General features: G+C 45.4%; 2 protein-coding genes across 2 annotated transcripts in view; one reads left to right on the top strand and one right to left on the bottom strand.

The window, feature by feature from the left end:
• LOC118669188 (DNA-directed RNA polymerase II subunit RPB2-like) overlaps nucleotides 1-863 on the top strand; it is a 37,449-nt gene extending 36,586 nt beyond the window's left edge. Inside the window, exons 23-24 of the mRNA XM_036335103.1 lie at nucleotides 49-244; nucleotides 727-863. Coding sequence (XP_036190996.1) covers nucleotides 49-244; nucleotides 727-816 — 286 coding nt within the window. The 3' untranslated portion in view covers nucleotides 817-863. The remainder of the gene's footprint in view (nucleotides 1-48; nucleotides 245-726) is intronic.
• A 33-nt stretch (nucleotides 864-896) lies between these two features.
• The window catches only part of IGFBP7 (insulin like growth factor binding protein 7), a 66,352-nt gene continuing 41,151 nt past the window's right edge, over nucleotides 897-26,097 (bottom strand). Inside the window, exons 2-5 of the mRNA XM_036335076.1 lie at nucleotides 7,246-7,355; nucleotides 3,646-3,762; nucleotides 2,909-3,035; nucleotides 897-1,148 (exon numbers count right to left, since the gene is read on the bottom strand). Coding sequence (XP_036190969.1) covers nucleotides 1,129-1,148; nucleotides 2,909-3,035; nucleotides 3,646-3,762; nucleotides 7,246-7,355 — 374 coding nt within the window. The 3' untranslated portion in view covers nucleotides 897-1,128. The remainder of the gene's footprint in view (nucleotides 1,149-2,908; nucleotides 3,036-3,645; nucleotides 3,763-7,245; nucleotides 7,356-26,097) is intronic.

Here is a 26,097-nt window from a genome sequence, read left to right on the forward strand (position 1 = left end):
GGCCTTTAGTAGAAAATATTACAAAATAATCTGCTTTTCTCTTAACAGGGATGGTGGCCTGCGTTTTGGTGAAATGGAACGAGACTGTCAGATTGCCCATGGGGCAGCCCAGTTTTTAAGGGAAAGATTGTTTGAGGCATCAGATCCATATCAGGTTCATGTTTGCAATCTTTGTGGAATAATGGCGATTGCTAACACCAGGACCCATACATATGAATGCAGGGGCTGTCGGAATAAAACACAGGTGTGTATAGATTTTCTGGCCAAGTGTTTAGGATATAACCATGTTGGGCTAATTACCCAGGCAGATTTAGTGTGATGGAACAGATTGGCATTTTCACAATTTTGAATAGCATGCCTCTGTAAGATTCCTAGTTTTAAATGAGAAAAACAAAATTTTATTTTTCTCTAAAAATCAGTTTAAACTTTATTGTGCTAATATCACTAGGCTGTTCATTTTTTTCAAAAAGGCCTTGTACAAGAAATTTTTAAAAGTGGGTTTTTAAAAAGCCTTTTGCTTCAGGAGGGTGCTTATGTCTGGCAGAAAGGGTCAAATACCAAAGCCTATTAGGAGACAGAATCACCTTGGGCCAAGTTAGTAGAATGAGTTGTATCAGCCTATCCTTTTGTTTGCCTTCAGCACCAAGTCTTTACCTTTTTCTGGGCTAGGGAAGTAGGCTCATTTCAGTATAACTTTGCTAATTACTTTCTTTTTCTTTCTTTCAGATTTCTTTGGTGCGAATGCCTTATGCGTGCAAACTGTTGTTTCAAGAGCTTATGTCTATGAGTATTGCACCTCGAATGATGAGTGTTTAGCTCTTTTAAAAGATTCTCAACAAGACACTTATCAATGCCTTTTGCGTCTTTTTATGATAACGACTTAAAAATAACAAATATTGTGAGAAAAAGCATTTTATTTGTTTTGTTTGATGATATGCATGCTTTTGTTTTGTAAACAGGTAATAAATTTTTGTAGATAGTCTTGATGTGTTATCTTTGTGTAAAGTCGGTGAATATAAAACTAAGGTGTTAGTGGACTGGATGAAAAGAAACTGGTTATTAGGCAAGAACAGGGTAGTAGTTATCCATGACTATGTTTAGCTATGCAGGCTAATATATTCTTCAGGTTTATAGCTTGGCACTTTCACCTGTTTAAAAAAAAGAAAAAAAATTAGTTACATATATGTACATGGTTGACTTTCTAATTTTTAGGTGGCTTAGTGTTTCCAAATAAATGATGTTCAAATGTGGGGGATCAAGGGTATGTAACTGCATAGATCAATGATGGTGAACCTTTTGAGCTTGGTGTGTCAGCATTTTGAAAAACCCTAACTTAACTCTGGTGCCGTGTTACATATAAAAATTTTTTGATATTTGCAACCATAGTAAAACAAAGATTTATATTTTTGATATTTATTTTATATATTTAAATGCCATTTAACAAAGAAAAATCAACCAAAAAATGAGTTCACCTGTCACCTCTGACACGCGTGTCATAGGTTCGCCATCACTGGCATAGATAATAGATGGTGGAGTGCTCTTTAGAATTTGAGCTGTACAATTTTGAATGTGGAAGGCGATTTTGTCGTATTGGTCTGTGTGTAAGAGATGGACTTTTTTTTTTTTTTTAATATATTTTATTGATTTTTTACAGAGAGGAAGGGAGAGAGATAGAGAGTCAGAAACATCGATGAGAAACATCGATCAGCTGCCTCCTGCACATCTCCCACTGGGGATGTGCCCGCAACCCAGGCACATGCCCTTGACCGGAATCGAACCTGGGACCCTTCAGTCCGCAGGCCAACGCTCTATCCACCGAGCCAAAACCGGTTTCGGCAAGGACTTTTTTTTTTGATAAGAGAGAGGAAGTGAGAGGGAGAGAAACATCAGTGATGAGAGAGACTTATTGATCGGCTGCCTCCTGCACGCCCCCTACTGGAGATTGAGCTCGCAACCCGGGCATGTGCCCTTGACTGGAATCAAACCTGGGACTCTTCAGTCCGCAGGCCAATCTATTCACTGAGCCAAACCAGCCAGGGCAAGAGATGGACTTTATAGAACTGGCAGAGCACATTTCACAAACCATCAAGTTGAGGTCCAGAGAGGCTAAGGACCTTTCCTTTGTCATCCAGCTGTCATTCAAAATTTAAAGTGGAGTAATTAGTGGCAGAGCTGAGACTGAGACACATGACTCTCAGCTGTTGCTCCATCTGTTTCACCTCCTGGCTTTACACATCGTGGCTGAGGAGAATCTGATCAGACGTCTTTTACGTGATATGTCTTCCTTTCATACCGCAAATGAGTGATACACACAGAGGGATGGTTTGACAAATGCTGACAATCAATTTTGTTCTTATTTTTGGTTTAAGGAAAAGCCAATCCAGACATCAGTCTAATAGAACTATATACATGTAAAGTAGTATCATTCTGACACTACCAGGATGGGTGCTTAAGAGGAAGCTTTGACACAAGAGTGGATAGAGGCAGAACAGAGTTGGATACTTGCCAATATACTCTCCTTTCTGGCTTTTTTAAATACGAGCTCAAAGGGAAGTGCCCACAATCATTTCCTTTTAAATGGGAATTTAATATAATAGTCACAACACCAAGGAAAAATGCCATGTGGATAGATAGTCATGGGAAATAGAAGCCATCTCAGTCAAGTTTGAGTTTTTTGTCTCATGTATAAGGTGAAACAATCTAAGTTTACTGTAATAACAGCATTCCATCAACCGCCCGGATGCGCTTCTGGAGCTGTGTGCTCTACATTTTGATTATACACTTAATGCCCCTGTGGATTCCTGACATTACAGAATTTCATTAAGGGCTGTCGGATACTTTCTAACTTGGTTCTGTTCTTTATTAAGCAAAAGCACGAGTTCTTAAGTGGCTGAGATGTAGTACCTACCTTTAGTCACGGGTATTTCATGTATGCTGTCTACCACTGTAATTTTTGCTGATGCTGAAGCTTGTCCTTGAGAGTTGGATGCATGGCACTCATATTCTCCAGCATCTTCCTTACTGAGTGGAGATAACTGTGAATGGAAAAGAATCGTTAGTGCCTCTCTGCTGGTCCTCTCTTTTTCTAGTGGTCTCAATGAAGTCGTTATAAGTTTCCTGTGATGACCAAGGAATTCACAGCAAAGATACTGCTAGAAATAGTGCAAGCCCCATGCTAGGAGAATTACACAACTACCAGATTTGGTTTGCTGGGGAGATGCGTACTCTGAGGAAATGTTACCGACAACTTTCGGTCACATTGCAGAGGTTAACAACTGGAGAGGTGCACGCGACAGTTGGAGGAAGACCTTGATAGGGTGGGTGTGTGATCTCAGCACTACACAGTGAGTATCTACAACTACCAAAGGTCAAGTAAAATAACTATTAATCAGTACTTGATTAAAGTACTTAATGCGTGGATCAGGTCTGTGATCATTTTGCTTTGACGTAGAGGAAAAAAAAATTAGTTCTTATTTGTTGGTCATTTCCAAACATCCAATGAACTTCAGCTGTTTTCAGCTGCGTCTGAAAGTGGAGCAGCAGCTCCGTGTGAGTGCCTCCAGCCGGGCAGTGCACCGGGCGTCGCTGCCAGGTCCGTGGTGTCTAATTCCAACAACGAGAGCCTGGCCGGCTCCTGCTACTCACCAGCACCCAGCCAGTTACTTCGTGCTTTTCTGGGCCACCTCGGGTCTGAATGGCCAGGTTGTCCCGGTCACCAGGCAAGAGTTCTGTCCTGTGAAATCTATTATCGTCCTTTTTGACCTGCAAAAAAGAGGGAGATCGTCTCTGCATTCTCTGCACTGAATCATCAGCTTGGAAGCGGCCACGTTTCTATAATTGCACAAGGAGTACATCAGACTTTTTAACTGGGTTAAAACTAGCAATTTTCGTATTTTCCCTGAATAGGTACGAGAAAGATCCTCATCCTGTCAGTTTCCCTCCCTATGTTTTAAGTTATACAACCTTACATGTATGAATGTACTTTTCTGCATGCTTGGGGAACACACATCATGCTCTCCTGCCCCGGGACACCATCATTTACTCATGCCCTATACATTCCGCTGCTCTGCTGGGCCTTTCCTTGCTTGCCAAGACATGTGTGAACGGCAAACGGTATCGCCCAGTGCTAGGTAGGTTTGGTGCTTGGGACCTTCTGCAGGAGCCCCGGTGCAGGCGTTCTTTCGGCAACAGCCTCATCAATGAAAAACAGTAGGCTGAGTTAAACACCAATTCTTTGAGGGCTAAGGATTCACCAAGTATGTACTGAAGTCCTGAGAACAAAAACGCCTGTCAAACAAATGCCTATGTCATTCTCATGACAAAACTTCCTGCCTATCCCTGTGTATCTCAGGAGATTCAGGATGGGTTAAGACATTTCATTTCCTTGGTTTGAGGCCAACAGTAAACACTGTCTTAACTTTTCCCCCTTTTTATAAAGGCAAACTATGGCTCAGGCCGGGGGGCTCATTTATTTAGAGTGTCGTCCCATGAACCAAAAGATTGAGGGTTCGATTCCCAGACAGGGCACACACCTAGGTTGCGGGTTAATATCACAAGGTAACTACTGACCAGGAAGTCACAGACCACTCATCAGGCTGTGACCACCATAGAAGTGCTGTCGCCTGGTGTCGGGAGAGAAGGCGTGTCCTGTTAGTTCGGGTGTTGCTGAGATCCTTGAGCATGAAAGACATGCCCCTTGGAACCTCAGTGTTCTATTACTCATTTATACCCACAAACAGTTCCGTGCTTAAAGTGGAGTTGGACGTGGGAATGCATAGAAAGCCTGTATTCTCAGCAGTTTGGTACAAGGACAGTGGGGAGAAAACAAATGTCCTGTTTAATTATTTAAGTCATGACTTTTAAAGTGAATTGACATGGGCCAAAGTAAGAAACACATTTTTGCATTGTGATGTGGCACATACAAAAGGAAGGTTTTAGGAAATGATATCTTTACTAAATGGGATGCCTTAAGATATTTCCTGTCCTATTTTTTTATTTTTAAGAAACTGCAGGCTGTGATTTCTACATTACACTCAGAACTCACTGGTGGTTCGTGATCTGCAGGTTGAAACAACTGCTTTATGCCACCCATGTGGCAAATTACACGATGGAGGCAGAGGAAAATCAGCAGAGCCTAGCAGCTGCGTTTTTGCTTGTTTCTGGCAAGTTTGTAGAAAATTATTTTTTCCTGTCCCCCAACTCCCCTCCCCCGCAGTTGACAAGCCCTAAGGAAGCCCATGGGATCTGCCCCACACAATCCCAGAAGCTTAGAGGAAAAGATTCCCCGGGCAGATTTATTCCCCTGGTGTGTGCACACTAGCTGGGGAGGGGCAGAGAAAGGGCTGAAGAAATTACTCGCTTGCGGGTTTGTCAATAGGTCACAGGCCTTGGACACTTGGGTCCCCCTGGCTTCCACTGTGCAGTCCCTAGAGCGCTGCGGAGCTTTGTATGGACATTCTTTGGAAAGACTGTTTCTCCGCCTCTCACTCCCCAACAAACCAGTAGCCTCCAAACACGCAAGGAGGAGCGGCAGCAGCTTTCACCATGAGGCCAGAAGGTACACACCCATCAGCTGCATTTTTGCTCTCCATTGCTTCCCACTCCCCTTTAAAAAAATAACTTATTGAGGTGAAAGAACTTCACTGCTTCCTTTAACAGCAATTTCAGCTGCAAAGGATAGTTGTAATGCAGCTAGCTGGTGCCGTCTCTGCCCACCCCCAGGCATTTTCTGGAAAAAACACTGCCTTCATTCCCACCAGAGGGCCCGATGGGGGCGATGCGGCCTTCTGGCCACATGGCGGCGCCAGAGGTTGGCAGGTGACCCAATGTGAATCAAGGTCCCGCAGGGGGAATTTTACAAACGCACTAGAAAGAGTGGAACAAAATTTCCTCTGGGATCCTTAAGCCGTGATAATGTGAACTCGGAGCTGCCAGAGACGATATCGCTCACAGTGTGGAGGAAGCTTTCTGGGGGGGAAGAAAAGACTAAGACCAGTACCTTGGGAGCAGAGTCAAGAGCCAGGAGGCTAGGCACATTGTATCTGGATCCAGCTGCCCTTGAAATTGGAATCACCACCCCACTCGACTTCCACTATTTTTGCCTAGACTAGTTTGAAGTGAGTTCTACAACTTGCAACAAAAAAAGAGTCCTGGTGCCAAAATCCCTCCCAGAGTTCCAGAAACTGCTCCTCTGGTCAGACACCAAGCCAACAAAATAATCAAGAGACCATCATCCATCTTAGAACTTGCTGGAGAAGTAAACCTGCTACAAATAAGTGTCTGGTTATGCCTTTTTACTGAAATAGATTTCCTGTTTGTTTGCACTAGTCTGATATGTACTTAATAGGATTTTCGTGGGGGGTGCTAAAAACGCGTCAAAATATACAAACTGGGAAACATAAAATACTGCACTGTGCAATCGTTAAGTATTATTTGACCTGGCAAATAGTTTCCCTTCTACAGACATGCTGAGAATATGTTGTCCTTCAAATTGGAAGATAGTTACACAAAACAATACCACCTGAAGGGAAACATGTCCATGAATAGTAGCTAACAAGCAGTGCCAACTACATATCTGACAAGCCAGGTGATTTTACCTGCTTTACTTGATGTCATCTTTTCAAGCTACTTTCATGACACAGAGGAGGAAATGGAGGCTTAGAGCAATGGCTCTCAATCTAGGTGATTTCCCCCCAGGGGACATTTGCAATGTCCAGAGACCTGTGTGACTGTCACACTGAGGGGGTGGGTACTACTGGCATGTAATGGGTAGAGGCCAGGGATACTGCTGAACACCTTACAAGGCACAGGGCAGCCCCCACAACACAGAATGATCTGTTTCAAAATATCAACAGTGCTTGAGGCTAAGAAACTCTGACTTAGAGAGAACTCAGCCAACCTGCCTAAGGAACTCACCCCCTAATGGGGACACACACCCCCATGCACACACATGCTGACACTCACACTGAAGCACAGGCATGCTCACACACGCATACACATGCATACCGAGGGCGAGTTTGGGTGTCAGCATTATAGTTTCCCAGTTCCTAAGGCTCCCTAACAAAAGCAGAGCAGGGGCTATTTGGCGGTCAGTAAAAATGTTGGTTAGATCCCAGGGATGTATCTAGAAGATTGCCATAAGGTTTCAAGGAGGAGCAGCAGGCAATGGAACCGGCTGAGGATTTTAGGTTAGTACCGTCCTTGTGCAGTGAGAGAGGATGTGTTCTTAAAATCTGTGTCACTGACCTTGTTCCAGATGAGGACAGGGGTTGGGATCCCGATGACCTCACAGCTCAAGTACACCTTGGCACCAGTGACATTCCAGATGTTTTTTGGGGGGGTCACAATGGAAGGACCTACAAGAGAGGGCACAAAGCCAAATAAATTTTTAAAAAACAATCTTTAGCATCAGTCAGCATGCAAGGAGATCAATACTTGATTTTGTTTATGACGCTGTCCCCTCTGTGAATTATCTGAAGCAAATTTCAAAGACCAGACTGGCATCCCTTGGCCACCAGCATGACTTTAAGCTATGCTTTGAGAATGTGTACATCTAGACAAAAACAAAAAATAAGTAGGAAGAAAATTTTATTGTTTATAAGATTTTCTACTCTCTCAAGTCATGCTTAAATTAATTTGAATTTACCAGCTGTTTTGCATTATCTGGGTCTTTCCAATTAATATAGTGAAGATTTAGTTCCAAAATGTTCCATGCTTTTCTTTCTTGTTCCATGTTTTTCTTTCTTGTATTTTTAGTTAGGGGGGGGGGGGGGGGGGCAACATAAAACAATTTACGACGATATTTGAAAATGTGTTGAGTACCCTGAAAAGATGGTAGGTAGTCCCTGCCTTAAGAAGCTTGGGATCTGAGGTTGGTGAGTCAGTGGTGATAAGGCAGGGACGGTAACTTTCATTGAAGAGATCAACATGCGGTGCTGTGTGCCCTGGGAGACACTTTTGAACAGAAGTGGCCTGAGTGTTAAGGAAGAAGGTGGAAGGAGGAGGCAGTGGGTAAAAGAAAAGCAGTGACAGATCTGTGTGTGACCAGGGACCCCAAGGGGAGGGCTCTTTTTAGGATTCTCAGTTTCCAGGTCACTGGCAGCGGGCGTGGGCAAGTGGGGGCACCTGTGGAAAGCATTGTCTGATTTGAGTCCTGGGTGTGGGACCACCAGGGAGAGCCCAGAGTGACACCTCCTATCCCCTCAATCCTGGCACACATCCCTCGCTTTCTCTATCATATCCCCTCCAGTAAGAAGGTCCTTAGCACCAACATCAATGTATTCATCCTTTTTGTGACAGAAGAGGTCTTGGGGTTGGCAAACTCTGGCCTGTGGGCCAAATCTATCCTGTTACTTGTTTCTACATGGCTTGTGAGTGGTCTTTACATCTTCAAGTGGTTGGAAAAAAAAAAGAATCCTATACAATAAAGTCATAATATGCAAATTGACCGAAAGGCCAAACAGCAGAACAACTATCCGGATGACCATCTGGACGACCATCCAGGTGATCATCTGGGACCATGCTATGACACCCACTGGCGCCAGGCCAGCCAATGCAGTGCAATGTGATTGGTTGGGGGCCCGGCCATCACCCCATGATTGCCCCACAGAGGGAGGCCCAGGCCACCGACCAGTGGGCAGTAGCAGGTGGGCGGGGCCTCTCTCTGCGAGAGAAGCATGGGTCCCAGGTGCCAGAGGGAATTTGGTGCCAGCAGCCAGGGGAAGGCCGCCCTACTCTTGCATGAATTTTGTGCATCAGGCTTCTAGTATTTCATAATGTGAAAAATTTAAGAAATTTACAGTTCATTGTCCATAAAATAAAATGTTTATAGCTCAGTGGATAGAGTGTCGGCCTGTGGACTGAAGGATCCCATGTTCAATTCTGGTCAAGGGCACATGCCCGGGTTGCAGGCTCAATCCCCAGTTGGGGGCATGCAGGAGGCAGCCGATCAATAATTCTCTCTCATCATTGATGTGTCTATCTCTCCCTTCCTCTGAAAATATATTTTAAAAAATGTTATTGGAACACAGCCATGCCCAGAGTGGAGCATTTGTGGCAAAGACTGTATGGCCTAAAGTATTTACCATTTGGCTCTACAGAGAAGATAGTGCTGATCCCTGCTCTAATCAACTGAGAGGCAACCAAACCTAGGTAAGACATTAGGGGAAGGTCTCAGGACTTCAATGCGCTACATGTTACCCAGAGCAGATGCAAGTAAACCCAATGGATGATTTCTGGTCCAGCTCTGAAATGCAACACCTTTTTATTTTAAATTTATTTTTTATTGATTTTAGAAAGAGAAGAAGGTGTGTGTGTGTGTGTGGGGGGGGGAGAAACAAGATTTATTGTTCCCCTTATTTATTCAGTCATGGATAGGTTCTTATACGTACCCTAACAGGGGTTCGGACCCACAACCTTGGCATATCAGGACCATGTTCTAACCAGCTGAGCTCTCTGCCAGGGTGAAATGCAATGCTTTTGAAGCCAACAGATACTGAAAGATCTGTACTCCCTGCTCTTTTCTGCTGAGGTGCCAGCTCCCCAACATCTGCAGCAGGAGAGACATGCACACCTACTTTTTAACAGGTGGAACTTGGAATTTTACTTCTGCTAACTCTGAATGCCGGGTTTCAGGCCCCCAGGGCCCCCAGAGAGACCAGGGACAGTCCACAGAGGAGGGAGCAGAGCTGGGGGCCTGGGCTCCAGGTGGGACAGCCACCACTCCAGGACCAAACCTATCAGGCTCCTTGCGCTTCTCGGATAAATGAGTTAAGAATTCCCTCTGAATGCCTAGCTGGTGTGGCTAAGTGGTTGAGCGTCATCCTATGAACCAGGAGGTCAGGGTTCGATTCCAGTTCAGGGCATATGTCCGGATTGCAGGCTCAATCCCAAGTGTGGGGAGTGCAGGAGGCAGCCAATCAATGATTCTCTCTCATCACTGATGTTTCTATCTCTCAGTCCCTTCTCCTTTCCTCTCTGAAATAAATAAATAAATAAATATATATAAAGAATTCACTCTGAATCTTAGCTCTCTGCTGCCTTGTGTCTTGCAGCCGAACATCTAACTGCAGGGTCAGCTTGCCTCAGAGTCCTGGGAAAGGCACAACCTCCCCTTAGGCCTGGAAAGTTTTCTGGCACAATCAGCATTCAAGGGACACGAAGTCTCCCCTTTTGCAACAGGCTATTTCCAGCACACCATTAATTTCTCGAAACAGAAAGGAAATGCTCCCGGCATGTAAGATTTTTCCCACTCATCTGAAGTATTAGAAGCTGATATTTTTTTTAATCCCTGGGGCATCTCCCCCCCCCCCCCCCCCCCCCCCCCGCTTTGCAAGAATGTGCAAAACAATCAAAGTTTTGAAAGCCCAAAATATATTCCATGCTTCCTTCCCTCTGCACCATAGGCCTAAAGAGGAAGCCTCTATCTTGGCCAGGGGTCTTGGCTTTTCTGTTGCAAACATGGATGTGGTGAGCCTGGTGGTGCTGTGTTTATGTGTGTTTCTGGCTCTGTCTCTGATGCTTCCTAGTCTGACGGCACCAACACAGGACCTGCAAAGGGCTGGGCCGGGCCTCACCCCACCCCAGGCTTCCTCCCGGGCCCTGGGACCACAAGGGCTTGGACACCACAGGACCGGATCTGCCTGGACTTTGAACTACGTTCGCTCACCTCTCTCAGGGCCCCCATGTGGCTTTGTCCTCTTTTCCACAAGAGGATTCAGCAGGATGACATCAAAGCTCAGGGGATCTCAAGGGACTGTTCCGAGAAGAGATTTGGAGGGCTTGGAACAAAGCTGCCTTTCACGTATCAAAGCCACACAAGCATTGTAAGGCATTTTCACTGGGAGGGCTCAGTCTTGCAGCAAAGCCCTGATTTTAACCTACGTGTCTCCCTCTAGTCAGGCAGTTAGTCACCCATCTTGGTCAGGGCAGAGAGCGCACAGGGACGTGTTCCTGCCTGATTTCCCGCAAGGGCATGCTATAGATTCTTCCCAGGGTGTAACTTAAAAACCAAGATAGTCTTCGTTTTAATCTAGTCCAATTTATCAAGTTTTTCTCTTATGATTTGTGTCCGATTAAAGAATTAAAGGGGTCTTGGCTTTTCTGTTGCAAACATGGATGGGCTAGGTAAAAAATTAAAGAAATTTTTTGCCTAGCCCAAGTCCAGAGAGATCTCCTGTTTTCTCCTATAAGCTTTATGGTTTCATTTTTCACTTTACTAGTACACTTGTGGCCCATCTTGAATTAATTTTTGTGTGTGCTATGAACAGAGGTCTAGGTTCATCCACTTCCCCCAAAGGACATCCACTTGCCTTGGCATCATTTGCTGAAAAGACCATCCTTTTCCTATCCTATATAATAAAAGAATAATATGCAAATTGACCCTAGCAGCAGAATGACCAGGAACGACCAGTTGCTATGATGTGCACCGACCACCAGGGGGCAGATGCTCAACGCAGGAGCTGCTCCCTGGTGGTTAGTGCACTCTCACAGGGGACCTCTGCTTCGCTACAAGCCAGGCTGACAGCTGATGTCCGATTGTGACAGCTGAGGCCCGTTCCCCTGGGAAGTAGGGACATTCCTAAGCTGGCAGGTGGGCATTCCTCGAGGGGTCCTGGGCTATGAGAGGGTGCATGCAGGCTGGGCTGAGGGACCACCCTGAATGCACAAATTTTTGTGCACTGGGCCTCTAGTTGAATTATAATGGTGCCTTTGTGGTAAATCACCATACATGAGTGAGTCTACTTCTGGATTCTCCATTCTGTTCCACTGGTCTTGTGTCTATCCTTGCACCAACAATCATAGTATAAATTTAGAATGAATTGTATTAAAACTGAAGCACTGAATAGAGGGGATCCATTATATTCATCTCCCTCTAATCTCCTCCTTATTCCAGGAAGCTGAACATTTGAGGAGGAAAAAGAATTATCCTATATAATAAAAGCATAATATGCAAATTGACATGTTGGTTGGGGATGGGGCCAGTGAGCAGTCAGCACCAGGCCAGATAAGGTGCATGCCAGCAGGCAGAGGGAGGGGACGGCGATCGGGGGGCACCAGCAACCAGCGGCGGTGGAGGGGTAATTGGGGGGGGGGCAGAAGGGGGCAGGGCTAGCTGGCCATCACCTGATTGGGCCACCCTGTCGCCTCCCACAGAGGGAGGCCAGACTGCAGGTTAGGCCCACTCCCCATGAGAACAGGCCTAAGCTGTCAATCGGACATCCTCTGAGGGTTGCCAGACTGCAAGAGGGTGCAGGCTGGGCTGAGGGACCACCTTCCCCCCGCCTGAGTGCATGAATTTTCGTGCACTGGGCCTCTAGTTTTAAAATATTTAAACCCAGGAATACTTTCTTCTTTTTAAAAGAATAGTTTATTGATTTTCTTCTTCTTTTTTTTTTTTAGAGAGAGAGGAAGGGAGAAGAAAGAAACATCGATGTGACAGTGCAATGTTGATAGGCTGCCTCCTGCACACCCCCTACTGGGATCCAGCCCGCAACCAGGGCACGTGCCCTGACCAGGAGTTGAACCAACAACCTTTTGGTGCATGGGACAATACCCAACCAACTGAGCCACACCAGCCAGAGCAAACCCACAAACACTTTCAATGAGAGCCATCACCGGGGGTTCAAGATTAGGACAAATTACACTATGGATTCCTCCTCTCTCCCAACCCCTGGAATACATATAATACTTTTGGTTAATGGGCTCAGTCAATATTTGGTCCATTCTAAAATCATAAATGATTCTGTCAATTCTGCTACCAGGCTATCCCTAGAATTCTATAAAATTTCTAAGTAACAAAAATCTGTATTGCCCGGCCGGTGTGGCTCAGTGGCCAAGAGGTTGAGCATTGACCCAAAGGTTCTGTTCTACCTCAGGAGAGTGCTCAGCAAAATGACTCTTTACCAAACGATTTCTAACTCTTTCCACTCTGCCTTCTTTCCAAGAATGCCAAACCAGGTCCAGAATTTATTTCTGTTTGTAAGAATAAAGGAACTTTCAGTTCACTCTGAGCTCATTTTCAGGCAGAAAGCTCAAAATCAATCCTGGAGGCCAGGCCAAGGACAACAATAAACACTCCCACCTAAATCATGCTCCGTGTTTGGGTTCCACTTACAGCAAGTCTCAGCATAGTCACATGAACAGGAACAAACAGCAGAATAGGCTCAGCTATTTATTTATTCTTACCCTTGTTCCGGTAAGCACTTTAGGCTGCTCGCATACACATGTGTCTAGCAAACATCCTGTACATAGAATTAAATGACTGCCCACGACCTCCCTGCTCCCCTTTCCCACCCTAGGCAACTCCAGGCAGCAACCAAGCCATCTGCAGTGCTGCCTGGTGGCTGGTGTGAGAACGTCTGTTCCAAAGCTTTCTCCACCTCAAACCCATCCCTATCTTTCTGTCTCAGATGACTGTTCCCAAACTATGCTACTCCATTTTCTTTCTTACATTTCATGACTCAGCTCTTATTCAGTCTCTTTTGATTTTCTCAACTCTTTAAGTTCATGTGGCAATCCCTTATTTTTTTTTTTTTATAATTCTTGTCTAGTTATCCTAGATGGTGTCTTTAAAAAAAAAAATCATTTCTTGAAAGGAAAGAGGAAGAGAAAAGAAGGAAAGGAGGAGGTGGAAGAGAAGGAGGAAAAAGAAAGAAATGAAATGAAGAAAGCCAGATCCTAAATGAAGATGTAGCAAGGAAGAATATGTTTCAAATTTGGAAGAAAATTAAATTTTAATTTAATGAAGCAGTGCCTCCTTAAAAGTACCTAGAAGGAGTTAGGTGTCTCCTGCACAGTCCCCACCTATCTGCATCCCACTCCTCAGGCCCTTTGATTTGAGTTCTAGATCAATGACCCACAGATGAGCAGAGGACTTTCAGAATATTCGATTATAACCCAGAAATAACTACGTTCTGAGAAATCACTAAAGCTATAATAAAGGGAAGAATTAGAGATAGATTTTAAAAATTAAATTTATTGGGGTGACATTGTTTAATATGGATGGATTTAAGCCTGGATTTTTAAAAAAATATATTTTATGGATTTTTTTACAGAGAAGAAGGGAGAGGGATAGAGAGTTAGAAACATCGATGAGAGAGATCGATCAGCTGCCTCCTGCACGCCCCCCAGTGGGGATGTGCCCACAACCAAGGTACATGCCCTTGACCGGAATTGAACCTGGGACCCTTCAGTCTGCAGGCCGACACTCTATCCACTGAGCCAAACCGGTTTGGCAAGCCTGGGATATTTTGACTTGGTTCTGAAGAAGCTAAAAAGGGCAGTTATCACAAAACACACACATGTCATGAGGAGAAGACCCTGAAATGGAATTAATTTTGAACTTGACTAGCAATTCATTCATTTATGGTTTTACATAAAATTGTAATAAAGAAAACAGAGTTAAAACTTATCATCCTATCAAAACATGGGGATAATCTAAAAGAAGTATGTGAACAATTTCCTAGGCTCCTACAGAGCACAAAACACTCTTCAGACATGACCTAAGATGTCCTTACTATGTTTCTATTAAAAAACAAAAAAAACAAAGCACTCTTGGGGACAGAAAACTTGGCTCTGGAACCGCGTCTGCCAATTATAGCCAAGTGACCTTGAACCAGCCACTTACCTATTTTTACAGAAGAGGAAACCAGAGCAGGTCTGAAAATCTTCTTGGGCTTGGAAGTGAACGTCCCTATCTTGAATATGTCTGAGAGCACAGTCACAGGCACCTTCAACCTCCATGAAGCTCTGAGGTTCTCAGGTTGTACCACCTGGCTTTGGACTCTCATCCCCTGTAAACCAGCCCAGTGTACCTCCTCATCTACTGAATGTATGTATCTGACTGACAACAAAGTTCATTCTCCCAGTGAAGGAAAGAAAAAAAGAGCTTATCAAGGTATCAGCTGTTACCTAGCCAAGTGCTTTTTATCTGAAAGAGCTACATAGAGGCTGTTAGGAGAAGTCATGTTTTGAAGTTGAATATACTCCATTGAGCTTGGGAAATCATGAAAAGTTAAATTCTCTTTAAGAGTCAGTTTTTGTCCAATTTTGTTATTGTATTTAACCACATACTGGTTTTTGCCTCACCGCCTCCTTCATTGCCCCCATCACCTCTTCCATTTTTACCCTACAAATCCACTCTTTCCTACTTCTTACTTCAACCCAAACGCATGCTCTGATCCTGGAAATCATGCTCACCTACCACTACCTTCTCATTACCACTTTGCGTATGGTGATGTCCTTGCTTACTGGAATGTCCTCCCTCCTCTCCTATTATTGATGCCCTGCTCTTTACTTGAAGCTCTAAGTCTCATCTCCCTTTGACATTTTGTACAGCTCCAGCTCCCATTTAGTTCTCCTCTGCGACCCAGCTGGGTTTAGAGTTAGTGCCACACAACTTAGTGCACCCTTGTTCTCGAATGCTTTCCCAGCTGGGCTAACGGAAGATGCCGGTGTCCTGATGCAGTCAGAACGGAGTCAGGAAATCTGGAATCAGGTGTCCTTCGTGTTCATTGGAAGGAGGGGCAGTCAAGAGTGTATGCAGTGGGTAAGGGCATCAGTAAATTAAGAATAACATAACATTACTAGAGGTCAGTGCATGTATTCATGCACATTGAAAGGAAATTAATTAGAAGGTGGATGTCAGGGCGGGACTGGGCTAGATGGGCCAGACACACCCTGAAGCCAAACCTCCCACAGTCCCTCCCTGCCCGGCTGCACATGGGGCGGTGCCAGGCTCAAAGGGCATCTGTGAAATGAGCGGGGCCCCTCCAGCAGGTGGGGTCCCTTGGCCTGGCTCATGGGGATCGTGCCGAAACCAGCTCTCCAACATCCCTCAAGGGGTCCTGGAGTGCGAGAGGGCACTCTGCAAAGTTGCTGTCACTCAGCAGCTCCTGCGTTGAGTGTCTGCCCCCTGGTGGTCATTGTGTGGCATAGCTACCGGCTGGTCATTCGGTCACTTAGGCTTTTATATATATAGATTAGCCAGACAGGAACTGAGAATATAGCCACTGTCCTGAAAATGCACCAGTGTTCACAATGCCAAGGTATCTAGCCAAAGTGGGGTTATAGCCACCCCTTTCTTATCAGATGGAAGATCATTCATTGAGATTTTTTAAATCCTCCACTTAACTTTCTCTTGATATAAGCAATGATTCTTGGCCACTCACCAACCAATTAGTGTATGATCAGGGGATGAGACTTAATTTAAATATATAGTAATCAAGTGAATCCTAATGAGAAGAGTAGATGTGCTAGGAAGAAAAGATAGTCTCACACATGCTGGCTTATGGTATTTGCATTCTAGCTCTCACTGAGTATGTATTAATATGGCTAAGACAGCTGAGTATAAAGACTTCTGTAAGTTACAGTAGGCCTGTAAACCACACTCATCTTGACTCTCAGTGATGCTGGGTCCTGGAATAGTTTGTGCAGAGTATGTGTATTCACACCAAAAAAGGAGGGTTTAGGAAAGAACAGAGATACCACATATGGAGATAGAGTCCACACAACTTGGCAAAAATCTGCAGATTGAGTTCTGATAACACATTGAAGGGAAAAGCACCAAACAACAGTACAAAATGGGAAAAGAATAGTAGGAAAGCACTATGGCCAAGACGGGGAAGAAGATGAAACACGTGCAGACTTCCTGATATTAAATTAGGGGAAGCAGCAACGGTATGGCTAATCAAAGAACAGAGCCACTTGCCAAGGCAAGTCATTTTGGGAACTTCCAGAGGTGCGGTGATGTGGCAGCTGGACCTCAGAATGGAAATCTAGCTCACAGTCTCAAGGATGTCAGCCGAGGACAGCAAGAGCAGGAGAAAAAAGGACTAAACCCTCAGCAGCAGAGTTCAGATTTAATTTCAGGGTATTAGTTTAAGGAAAAGTTACCTAGTCATGGTAGTTACTGTTAATTATTTACACTTTAGTGGGAATGAAAAACCAATAGTTAATAATGATGGGGCCCTGCCAAACATTGGCAGGGAAAGATGTGTAAGAATTGCTTCCTTTTTTCCAAATATAACCTATTGCGGTGGGATGGGGGAGGTTCAACACATTTAGATTGAGAGTCAGATGCTGGGGAGGTCATGGTCTGTAGTGAGTTTGGAGCACAGACTTTGGAAGCAGGAATTCTGCACTACCACATCTGAGTTATGTAACATTGTACATGTTGTTTAACTTCTCAGTTTATTCATCTGTGAAATGGGGCAGTAACACCTAAGTCTTTATCAGTGGTTCTCAACCTTCTGGCCCTTTAAATACAGTTCCTCATGTTGTGACCCAACCATAAAATTATTTTCCTTGCTACTTCATAACTGTAATGTTGCTACTGTTATGAATCTTAATGTAAATATCTGATATGCAGGATGGTCTTAGGCGACCCCTGTGAAAGGGTCGTTCGACTGCCAAAGGGGTCACAATCCACAGGTTGAGAACCGCTGCTTTAGATGATCAGAAAGATTAAAAAAGATACAGCAATTAGCACAGTCCCTGGCCTGGGGTAAACGCTCAACAAGTATTAGCTATTGTTTTTATTTCAAAGTAAATTCCTTATGACTGGAGCTGAGACAAATTGCTTATCCAGGGAATGAAGGCAACACATCCCTTGAACCAGAGGTGGCTGGGGAAAGAGATGGCATCTGAGCAGGCCCTGCAGTTCAGAAGCAGGCCTCTATCCAGGAAGGTTTCACCCTCAGACAGTAGGGGTGCAGAGACAGGAAAGCACCACCCTGCCAGAGGAACAGCGAGGGAGCCCACCAGTCTGGCTCGGGGAGAGTGCTGCGTACAGGAGAGAAGCTGAGATCCCAGCGTCTCTGACTGTTGGACTGACATGACTCAAGTGGCAACTTCAGAGACCTCTGAAGCAGGATTGAGACAGGCTGGGACTAGAGACCTAAGTCAAGTTTGTAGCAATGGGACAGAGAGGGAAGAGGCAGACTGGAGGGACCTTTCAGGACATTGCTTAGCCGCCAGCCACTTATTTACAGGGGCAGCCCATCTGCAAGCAGACTTCCCAATACGATACCAGCCTGGTGATGGCATGCGCGGACTCTGTAAATTACATTTCCGACTCGTCGTTGCCTCTGGGTTAATGAGACACCCCATGCTGGCTCCCATCTCTGATGCTGAACATCTTCCTGGAGTGTATTGGGCTATTTTTCTGTATAATAGACATCACAGCACTCAGATGTTTTTCCATGATGATTGTGAATCTTGCAGTGCCTCAAAATTATCACCCTGAGTTTGAACTTATCATGGAGCATAAACAGAAAGTTGACTCTTCACAATTTGTTGCTTGCAAACAAATCCCTTGTGTGACCATGTTTTCTTATTCCTTTGCTCTAACTTGAATGGGTCTAGCACAAGAAAGAGTAGGATACTGACCAAGGGTCTGACTCCCCACCCCCACCACTGTCAGCAAACTCATTAGCCAACAGAGCCAAATATCAACAGCACAACGATTAAAATTTCTTTCGAGAGCCAAATTTTTTAAACTCAAACTATATAGGTAGGTACATTGTTATTAACTTAATTAGGGTACTCCTAAGGCTTCGGAAGAGCCACACTCAAGGGGCCAAAGAGCCGCATGTGGCTCGCGAGCCGCAGTTTGCCGACCACGGGTCGAGGGCCATCCTTGGAGGAAGGCTGTGTTAGGTAAGGTAAACCCATGAAGGATTTTAGGTTACGTTCAGATGCGTAAGGTGGAGAGATCTCTCTGGTAGCCACATGGTGGATGAGCTAAGCGGGCTGTGCCAGCCACCTTGCCAAGGGATGAGCTCATTTATTCAGCAGCCCTGCCTTGGAAGCCAAACTACCATCATAACACCAGCCTGACTGACGGCCACACCAGTTAAATCTGCCAGCTGGATTTTTATTTGGTTTGTGCACAATGGAAGAACTGACGTCACAAGGAGCACCGTTATGAAGGGAAACGCCCTACCTATGTGGGTGCACCTTGTTCCTGGTACCATAGTGATGGAAATGCTTTGCACCACATTTCACGGGCCTGTCCTGTCTGGGCTATGACACACCTTAAATTCAAAGAATTAAAACTTAGGGTCACCTTTTCCTGTTCCACAAGCACTGAATTGAGTGGGGGAGTTTCCCAGGAGGGACTCCTGGGATTCTGGGATTCCTAGAAGCCTGCACAGTCAGTTCCCGGAACACTTATCTTTGAGATCCTGCCCACCCTCCCCCTACACACCCGGTGCTGGCCCTCAGGCGTCAGGAAGTGTTTCCCCCCGGAGCTGGAGACTTCCAGAGCCCGGAGCCCGCAGGCTCACCTGCCCTCTGAGCTCAGCCTAGGTCCATGGGCCCTGTCCTATCACAAGGGCTGCAGTGTGTGGGGTCCCAAAGAAATAGATGTTCTTGAACCTGCCCCTGGGGGGAAGGAAGTGAGGGACTCCCAATGGCCTTCAACTCCAGGAGGGTTGGCCTTACTAAACCCAGTGCCTAGAACATCTAGGAAAGCTGAAGAAGGTCGAGGCCTGAACTCCCAGGAGGCCTTGGGGGACTTCTGCTCTTCCTTGTCCAGTGGACAGCCCGGGTGCCGGGGAGCTTCCCACTCTGGGTCTTTAGTGGAAGGTCAACGTCCTTCAGCTCCCTGAGAGCTAGGGAAGCCCTCAGTTCCACTCTCTGACCAAGGAAGGGCATGGCATTGTAGGAGCCACAGCAAATCCTCAGGCCAGGCCCACGGCTCCAGGAACAGCCTGAGGAAATTGGCCGCGCAGCACAGGGCCCCTGTTAGACTAGTTTCCAAAGATGGTAGGTTTGTTCAGTCTCCTTATGCATGTTGGAAAAGACCTCGCAGAGGGGTGCCAGCAGGAATAACTGGCACCAGACACACCGAGCCACACAGGCAAGCTCCCCACCTGGAAAGCAGCTCTCAGAAGGGTTCTGTCTCGCAGTGCTTGCCAATCCTGGCGCACACAGGGCTCCCCGGGGCTCGACTCAGTACCCAGGCCTGGGCTGCACTCCCAGTTTCACGTTGGTCTGGGTGTGGCGCCTGGCACTGGCATTGTTTAAAAACTCCTTGGGCGGAACCACTTAATTAAAACAGAGCAGGAGCAAGAGGATGAGAAAGACTGGAGGGTGGAAAGTAAGAGAGGAGGAGAGGACAGATTTGAAGACAGAATGTTCCCAAATCTTTTTAGCGAGAGTCCAGACACGTGGGAGACACAAGTATTGAAGGAGAAGAGAGAAAAGGCCCAGGGCCTGGAGTGAAGGGTGAAGGGTATAGGCACCTGATGACAAGAACCACTTCACTACTGTTACTGTCATTGCTTTAAGCCACGTGGGGAACGGTGAGTCTTAACAGTTCTCCTGTGTTATTTTCCCTTTTCCTAAAATAAATTATTTGGTTCACACCCTCAGCCCCACCCCTGCCCCTCTCCTGCCTTCCTAATTCCTTCCCTCAATGGCAGTGGGCAGGGTTGGGGCTATGTCCGGAGTTTGTGCGTCTCAGTTAAAATCCGACTAGATCGGGACCCTTTCCTTCGCTCCTCTGGTGTCAGATTGCCTCTCTGTTAAGGACCAGGAGCAGGAAGAAACACAAGGACTCTGTGTGTGAGGAAACAGCCCGCTGGAGGCCGGGAGCAGAGCTGGGCCCACTGTGCTTGCCCCTGGCATTTCCACTTGGTGATGTTTTTGCCGTGGGGCTCCAGCCTCCTTTTCACTTCTCTCTTGGTTACTGTTGCCTCCTTGGCTCACAACCCCAGGCACTAATCAGCTGACATAACAGCTCCCCCTGTTCTTTCTCCGTGTTTTTCCCTCTTTCCCCCATGCCCTCTGGTTATTTTCTGTGCTCCTTTGTGATGTTCACAGGCTGGAAAGCTCTCAGCTGTTTAGCCCAAGTCTCATCCTTTGTTTGTCTCTGCTTTGCTGGGTGTTCTCGGATTTCCTCCCAGCTTCCTAGTCGGACCTAACATTTCTTTCCCCCTGTTCTGTGTTCGCTCGTGCTGCCCCTCAGGCTCAAACTGGAACAGCCCCCTTCTCACCCAATCCATATATGTGTCCTGGGAACTTATGATGCCTGGGACTGTGCACTCGCTTTGTGCACCACTGTGAACACCCCATGTGTTCCAGCACAAGTACAGACCTTCTTTCTGCATCTGAAAGGAAACTCACATCAGACAAGATGCTGGCTGGGGGTGCAGGGGACCATCCGGGCTTGGAAAAGAGCTAGGATGTTCAATGAGGCTCAAACGGGTAGGTGTGACTCTCTGATCACAGGGTAGGAGACCCTGACTAGTGGGAACTGGGGGGCTTTGAATAAGGATTTTGTATTTTTCACTAGTTAGGCAAGTCACACTTGCTCTGATCTGGTGGGGGACAGCCTGGCGTCCAACCTGTTGGGGGTGAGCTCTGAGACATGAGGAGCAGATAAGGGAAAGCTACACCCACAGACAGGGGAGTAGCTGCCCTAGAAGAGGGACCCTGGAGCCTGGGTTTGCTGTTTGCTGCTCTTACTGGTATTTTTAGGACCAGGCGTTTTTACTTTGGCGCTTAGGTTATTTTTAGGCAGTGATTACTTTTCTGTACTTGGTGGTGCTTTTTTGTGTGTTACTTGAGTTGCTAATTCCTTTTACAATGCAAGAAGAAACCAGGAAAGGGGTTTCCCTGGTAGATTGGGTGTGAAAGGTGTGGATGCTGCATCTTTTCAAGGCCTGGGAGCAGCTACATGCACAGTATCCACAGGTGAGCCCCAGGGAGAAAACCTTGCTTTCCCTCCCGCAGGTCCTCCTTCCAGGGCAGACATCAGCCCCAGCCCTGGAGACTCTCTTCTTTTGTTTAAGCAAAGGGAAAGAATTTCCTCACAGAGCAGCTGGGCTTTCAGACTTGGCACCTCTTCAGAGCAGCCATACATAAAAGTAGGAAACTTGTTCTTTATAGACTTGGAAAGAAATGTCCTCGATCTTCCTGAAATTGACATGGAAGCTGCAGTTTATGCCTCCTCAGTCCTTTGGGTACATTTTCAGGGAATCTCTTTAGCAAATGTGTGACTCCTTTGGGAAGCTAGGGGCTTAGAAGATGATGCTTTTGACAAGGGGGGGATGCTGTGCTGCTGTGGACTAGGGAGGAGAGGGGAAAGATCCAGGTTTATCTGTCCTTGGGAAAGGATTATGGTCTCTGGGCCCATAAATCAGTTATATTGGCACATGAAGAAGAGAAAACTTCAAGTTAACTCAAATAGAAAAATAAGAACAAGACCCCTGGGGCAAGAATGACGTTAGCTAAACACACAACCTGTCTCCAGTTCCGCCCACATATCCATGGGAGATTGGTCTGAATGAAAACTGAGGGTCATGATCTCTGGAGCTGAGAGAGATAAATCCCATTCACAGACAGTTCTAAGCAATTTTTTAAAACAAGAAAGCAGCATTTTTACCTACACAATAATAATGAGGAATGACAAGTCCACAAATAGTCCATAATGTCAGCACTAGATCGCTTTTCCAATGTCATGTAACATGCTCAGAAGATGATTAAAAAATGGTCTGGAACATATTGGTCACCAGGTGTAAAATTGGGCTGGCCAGACATTTAATTCCTAATAATTAGGGGATGTCAAAAGAAAAATGTCACCCATTCATCACTAATTTTAATGTCCATCTCGTAGAACACTAACTTCCACTATTGCCCAGCTGAATTTATTATTTAAAGCTTTATTGGAAATGGTATAAAAGTTGAGAAAGATCCACAGGGATACTAAATAAATCAAATTTCAGCACTGCATGGCATTGAGCAGATAAAACATGGAGCAGATTAATTTATATATTTTTAAAATCCTCACCTGAGGATATCTTTCCATTGATTTTTAGAGAGAGTGGAAGAGGAGGGAAAGACCGAGAGAAACATCAGTGTGAGAGAGACACATCGATTGGTTGCCTCCTGCATGCACCCTGACCAGGGCAAAGGCTGTGCCCTTGACTGAAATCAAACCCGGGACCCTTCAGTCCATAGGCCGACACTCTATCCACTGAGTCAAACCAGCGAGGGCACAACTTGGAGCAGATTAATTCATTCAGTTCCTCCCTGAACTGACTGCTGTGCTGGGTGATATGAGGGATAGAAAGATGCCGTTGGACTCCTTACCTGATATAGGTTTACAACCCAGGAAGTGCAGACAAATATACAAGTACATAAACAATTATAATATACTGGAGGCCTGGTGCACGAATTCGGGCACGGGTGGGGTCCCTTGGCCTGGTTGGTGATTGGGGTTGATTTGGGGGGTAGGGGGAAGTCAGTCGGCCGTGGGGGAGGGGCTGCAGGAGGTTGGCTGGCCACAGGAAGTTGGCTGTGGGAGCACACTGACCACTAGGGGGTAGCTCCTGCATTGAGCATCTGCCCCCTGGTGGTCAGTGCACGTCATAGCAACTGGTCAACTGGCCCTTCGGTCGTTAGGCTGCTTAGGCTGTTATATATATAGATAACCTAGCCAGTTTGGCTCAGTGGATAGAGCCATCAGCCCATGGACTGAAGGATCCCAGGTTTGATTCCATTCAAGGGCACATACCTCGGTTGCAGGTTCAATCCCCAGCCCTGGTCAGGGCACGTGTGGGAGGCAACCAATGTTTCTCTCTCACATTGATGTTTCTCTCTCTATGTCTCTCTCCCTTCCTTCCACTCTCTCTAAAAATCAATGGAAAGATATCCTCGGGTGAGGATTAACAACAAAAACAAAAAACAAAACAATACATAAATAATTATAACATAGATGAATTATGACTGATAAGTATAAACATAAAAATATTTTGACTGAGTGGGTCAGAACTGAACCATGGGAGAGGAAAAGCGTTTTCCAAAGTTAAAGATGGTGGGTGATCCCTGGCTGGTTTGGCTCAGTGGATAGAGCGACAGCCTGCAGACTGAGGGGTCCCGGGTTTGATTCCGGTCAGGGGCACATGCCTGGGTTGTGGGCTTGATCCTCATTGGGGAGGTGCAGGAGGCAGCCAATCAATGATTCTATCTCATCATTGATGTTTCTATCTCTCTTTCCCTCTGCCTTCCTCTCTGAAATCAATAAAGATATTTAAAAAAAAGATGGTAGGTGAGGCAGGTAAGGATATTCCAGGCAAGGGGATCAGCATGCTCAGAGGTGAGATGTTTGGTTATCTTTTTGTTTGGCAAACATTCTTTGACAAACCTTCTTTCTTCATCACTTTCTATTCTGAGGTGTTCCTTGCAGCAAAAATAATTATAGTTAATATTGGTATTGGGCTTTACACCCAACAAAGGGTTTTTATATCTATTACTTCATTTAAAAATATATATTTTATTGATTTTTTACAGAGGGGAAGGGAGAGGGATAGAGAGTTAGAAACATCTATGAGAGAGAAACATCTATGTGAGAGAAACATCTATGAGAGAGAAACATCAATCAGCTGCCTCCAGCACACCCCCTACTGGGAATGTGCCCACAACCAAGGTACATGCCCTTGACTGGAATCGAACCTGGGACCCTTCAGTCCACAGGCTGACGCTCTATCCACTGAGCAAAACCGGTCAGGGCCATTACTTCATTTTTATTTTCCCAAGAATCTTGTGAGCTAAGGTAGTCATTTTACAGATAAAGGAACTGAGGTTCAGTAAGGTTAAGTATCTTGTGCAAAGTGACCTAGACTGGGAATGAATCTAGGTCTTCAGAATCCAAAATCAGAGCGTTCTCTAGGCTACTGTGGTGCCTCTCTACATAACCAGCTGAAGTATTCTGTCTTGTTTTGTTTTGTCGGGGGGAGAGGTATTTCAAGCAAAGTAAAAAAACTCTTGAGAACTGGAGGACAGCTAGATTGCAGAAGTTTTCAATGTCAAGCCAATGAGATTAGCTATGTCTATCAGTTATTATGAAAGGAAAACCAAGAGAATAAAAACATTAGCATATGTTGGAGAACATGTTACACAATTGCTGGGAACATAAAATAGAGGTCATGGCTCACCATTCACACTCTGAGCCTGAAACATTTTAGAGGTGTTATCTCACTGGTTCTGGGTAATTTGGACTTGCAACTCCAAATAGGTGAGCATTATCCTCCTTATGAATAATGCTGGGACAGTGTTAGTCCTACTATGACCATACGGCTAGAGTCCTACCCACATCTTGGAATAAAACAATGTGCAAACTCCAGCTCTTTTTATTGGATTTTAATGGTTCCAATGAATGTTTAATGTAAAAATCAGTGTTTGAAAATATGCTTCATGTTTTTTCTTGCAAATGACTAAGATGATGCCATACTCTTAGAAAATACCTTATATAGGCAGGAATTCTGTGAGAACTTTAAAAGTCAATGTTAACACTGAGTAAACATTCCCGGGTAGAGCCAAGTTATCTTTATATTAGTGAAAATGTTTCCTCTCTAAGATTAGATATGGTTTAGATTTGTATCTTCATCTTGAGAAAAAATTCATAACTGCCAGAAAAGAAATGAGTCCTAAAGAAATGTGTTTACTAAGCTATAAAATCCAGAATAAATAAGACCTGGCCCTGAGTATCTTCCCAGCCTCGTTTCTTGTCACATCCCTCCTGAACTTGAGCTCCAGCCATAAGGAACTTCTTGTGTTCCTCAAATGTGCCCTGCTCTTTCTAGACTCTAGTTTTTGCACATGCCATTCCTATTTCTAGAATATTCCCCCCATTTCCCATTCTTCCCCACTTTTGCCTGGTTAACTCCTAGAGATCCTGTGTCTTGGTGTGGTTATCTTTTTGTTCGGCAAACCTCCTTCGACAAACCTTCTTTCTTTATCAGTTTCTATTCTTCATCCCTTTGTTGCGCCCCTCCCCCCTAAAGTAGAATGGCGGCTTCCTTCCTGCTTCTATGGGTCTCCGTATCTATCCTTATTACAGTATTTTCCCAAGGCATCATAATTGTGTCTGCAGAGCCCACTAGATTGAGGGCTTAATGCTGGTAAGGACCTGTCAGTTTATTCTCTCTACTTCTTCCCTGTGTGCCAATGGTTAGCACTGAGTGAATAGTCAACAAACTGCTGAGCAGTTGAGAGACCAATGCCACTACCAACATATACCCCAGGTTCAGGATTTTTACATGAAGGTTCAAACAGTAAGAGCTTAGGAACCATTCCAAGAAACTGTCTTTC

The sequence above is a fragment of the Myotis myotis genome, unplaced genomic scaffold (genome assembly GCF_014108235.1).
Source record: "Myotis myotis isolate mMyoMyo1 unplaced genomic scaffold, mMyoMyo1.p scaffold_m19_p_1, whole genome shotgun sequence".
NCBI lineage: Eukaryota > Metazoa > Chordata > Mammalia > Chiroptera > Vespertilionidae > Myotis > Myotis myotis.